General features: G+C 40.8%; 1 protein-coding gene across 1 annotated transcript; it reads left to right on the top strand.

Annotated features, from left to right (window-relative positions):
• The first annotated feature begins 955 nt into the window (after nucleotides 1-955).
• Nucleotides 956-2410, top strand: LOC138698850 (uncharacterized). The gene is made up of 2 exons (XM_069825065.1): nucleotides 956-994; nucleotides 1211-2410. Exons 1-2 carry the CDS (start codon nucleotides 983-985, stop codon nucleotides 2090-2092), a joined length of 894 nt encoding a protein of 297 aa, XP_069681166.1. The 5' UTR covers nucleotides 956-982; the 3' UTR covers nucleotides 2093-2410.
• The last annotated feature ends 584 nt before the right edge of the window (nucleotides 2411-2994 follow it).

The following is a 2994-nucleotide window of genomic DNA, read 5'->3' as shown; positions in this document are numbered from 1 at the left end:
AGTTGACTAAACAAAAAAAAATTGTTTATACATATTTATAATATGATTACTTTTAATCGATTAAAAGGCTGGAGCAATGTTAACAAATAATTTCAATCTGTAAACACATTTTTTGCTATTTCCTAAATTTGTTAATACTACAGTTTCCCTATTTAAGAATCACTTTATTATGGGTCGTATCTCCATATAAAGTTAGGTTACGCTTCTACTGCATTGATGACGCTAGAACTACAGCTTCCAGACTTGGTCTCCTTCATCTATTTTCTTCACTTCTCTCAATCTCTACTCTTTGTACTCCGAGTCTTGATGTTTAATAATACCTTCTCACAATTTAGTTATCGGATGTAAATCCATATGATAGAATTAATTTTTGTTTAGCACTATAATGAGTAAAAATATAAATTAAATTTTTTATAATTTTATGCATAATGAGCATCGTTCTTTTACCTGACAACGAGCAGCCTGTAAAGAGAGTACTCTTTGCTATTAGCAGTCGGCCTCACTTTGACTGTAAACTTGTAATATGAAGGTCGTCTCGACTGCGTCATCTTCTCATTATTTCTCTAAAAGACTGTTATTTATTTATTTTCAATATCTATAATTTGGGAGAAACAATTAAAACGTTCAAATTAAGATAGCCGGTATATGGAATCCAATTGCTGTCCTCCCGAATACAACCAACATTCTCCATCTGTCTCCAGCCTACTGTATCGGGTAACAGAATGTGGAGATGAAATGATTTAGAATAAGTTACCTAACCGAAGTACACTTTAAGTGACTATCAAGGCTATTGTCGTATCAACAATGCCGACTTTCTAAATGAGTTGAAGAATGGGATCTGTTCTGCGTTTGCTGTGTTTACCGGCCATAGGAAGCATAGGAATTCCAGAAGGAAACCTTCACTTCAAAGTATATAAGCCTCTCACTGCATCTCGGTGGGCAGAAGCATCTCAGTGCCTCATCCTGTTCTACACGCGCCGACATGAAGCTTCTCGTAAGTACAAAACGTCAGAATTTCGTTTGCTTGCTTTAATGCAGATAAAACAAATGCAATTCTAAAGGAAAGAAGGCAAATAAGAGCAATAAGAATCAAAAGATCCTATTCTTAGCGTACGATACTCAATATACCATCTCTAAAATAGAGAAATTTGCTGTGTCACACAATACAATATAATTAAATAGCTTAACAAATAAAAATGTTTACATGCAGACCTACACTGTTCTACTGGTAGCGGCATCCTTAGTTCTGGCTGAAGACCAGAAGAAGGACAAGAAAACAGATAAGAGAGGACTCCAACACTTGGGTTACGGAGGAGGAGCACTCGGGCACGGAGGAGGTATATCTTTGGGAGGACGCGGTGGAGGTTTGTCCGTGGGAAGTCATGGAGGCGTGTCCCTAGGAAGTTACGGAGGTGGTCTGTCTCTTGGAGGTCACGGAGGAGGCCTGTCCCTCGGAGGTCACGGAGGAGGCCAGTCCCTCGGAGGTCACGGAGGAGGCCTGTCCCTCGGAGGTCACGGAGCAAGCTTGTCCCTCGAAGGTCACGGAGGAGGCCTGTCCCTCGGAGGTCACGGAGGAAGCCTGTCCCTCGGAGGTCACGGAGGAGGCCTGTCTCTCGGAGGTCACGGAGGAGGCCTATCCCTCGGAGGTCACGGAGGAAGCCTGTCTCTGGGAAGTCACGGAGACGGCTTATCTCTCGGTGCTCACAGAGGAGGTCTGTCCCTTGGCGGGCACGGAGGTGGTTCATCCCTAGGAGGACACGGAGGAGGTCTGTTTTTGGAAGGTCACCCTCTCGGCGGTAGCAGTCTTGGGAGCGGCGAATCTCACGTGAAGGCCATTACAATCACTAAGGAAATAAAAGTTCCTGTACCTCACCCTTATCCTGTCCCTGTTGAGAAGAAAGTTCCTGTTCCTGTTAAGATTCCTGTCCCTGTACACGTAGAGAAGCCCTATCCAGTCCCTGTATCCAAACCTTACCCGGTATATGTGGAAAAGAACGTTCCTTACCCTGTAGAGAAAACCGTTCCCTATCCTGTGAAGGTTCCTGTCGGTGTACCTCACCCAGTTCATGTCCCTAAGCTGTACCTGTTATAGTTCCTGTCCCTCATCGTTACCCTGTGAAGATTCCGGTAGTAGTGGAAAAGAAGGTACCAGTGTATATTAAGGGACATGAAGGAAGTCTGGGAGGAGACTTGGGAGGTCACTCTGTGGGAGGACAGGGAGGGTTTGGCCTTCACGGTCATCATTAGCTTCATTATTTTGACTTAATAGAAAACTATTTTTTTAATAAATTATTCTGTATAACTTTCAGTGATTTTTTTCTGCATAATAGTATAAATGAAATGTAATTTGTTTCCTATACAGTTATACATGAGTATAATTTGCGTTTGTTTTTTTTTTTTAATAAAGTGATCTGCAATTAAGTTTGACGTTTCATATTCACATCTCTACCGATCGGATTAAATCCAGTTTTAACTACTTATTAGCTCCGAATGTATTGTATAAATTTCGTCTTTTTTGCAAAGCGGAACTTCAATTATCCTGTATTAGTTCATATTTATAATAAAAAAATTAATAGTCTTACAACTTATATTCCTCATGTTATTGTCTTTCGGCATATTCAGTGACATTTTCATCTCAAATATATTCCAAGTTTATTTTGTGACAGGTTTTGATTTGCTTCGTTCGATTACATGTTCCACTATAATTCTGAGATGTATTCATTTTTCTCTTGAAAGGAGAAGGAACCCGAAGGCTTACACTGCAGCCTGAGGCTTATTGTGCTTACCACTTCTAAACTGTGAATCTTAGACAGGCGAATGGCCGCGCTCTTGTACAGGGTGCCTGACTCAAGCCTTTCATAAATTGTTTTAGACATCACGCACAACAAGACTAGGGGTGGACACACAATACTTTTCCTCGTTGAAATTCTCTAACTCGTACAGCAGATACTTTAGTTTAAATAGCGAATGAAAACAGCTAAAATAATAAATAGA

Source organism: Periplaneta americana, chromosome 4, assembly GCF_040183065.1.
Source record: "Periplaneta americana isolate PAMFEO1 chromosome 4, P.americana_PAMFEO1_priV1, whole genome shotgun sequence".
Lineage (NCBI taxonomy): Eukaryota > Metazoa > Arthropoda > Insecta > Blattodea > Blattidae > Periplaneta > Periplaneta americana.
The sequence above is the reverse complement of the archived record's forward strand: the minus strand, read 5'-3'. Positions and strand labels throughout refer to the sequence as shown.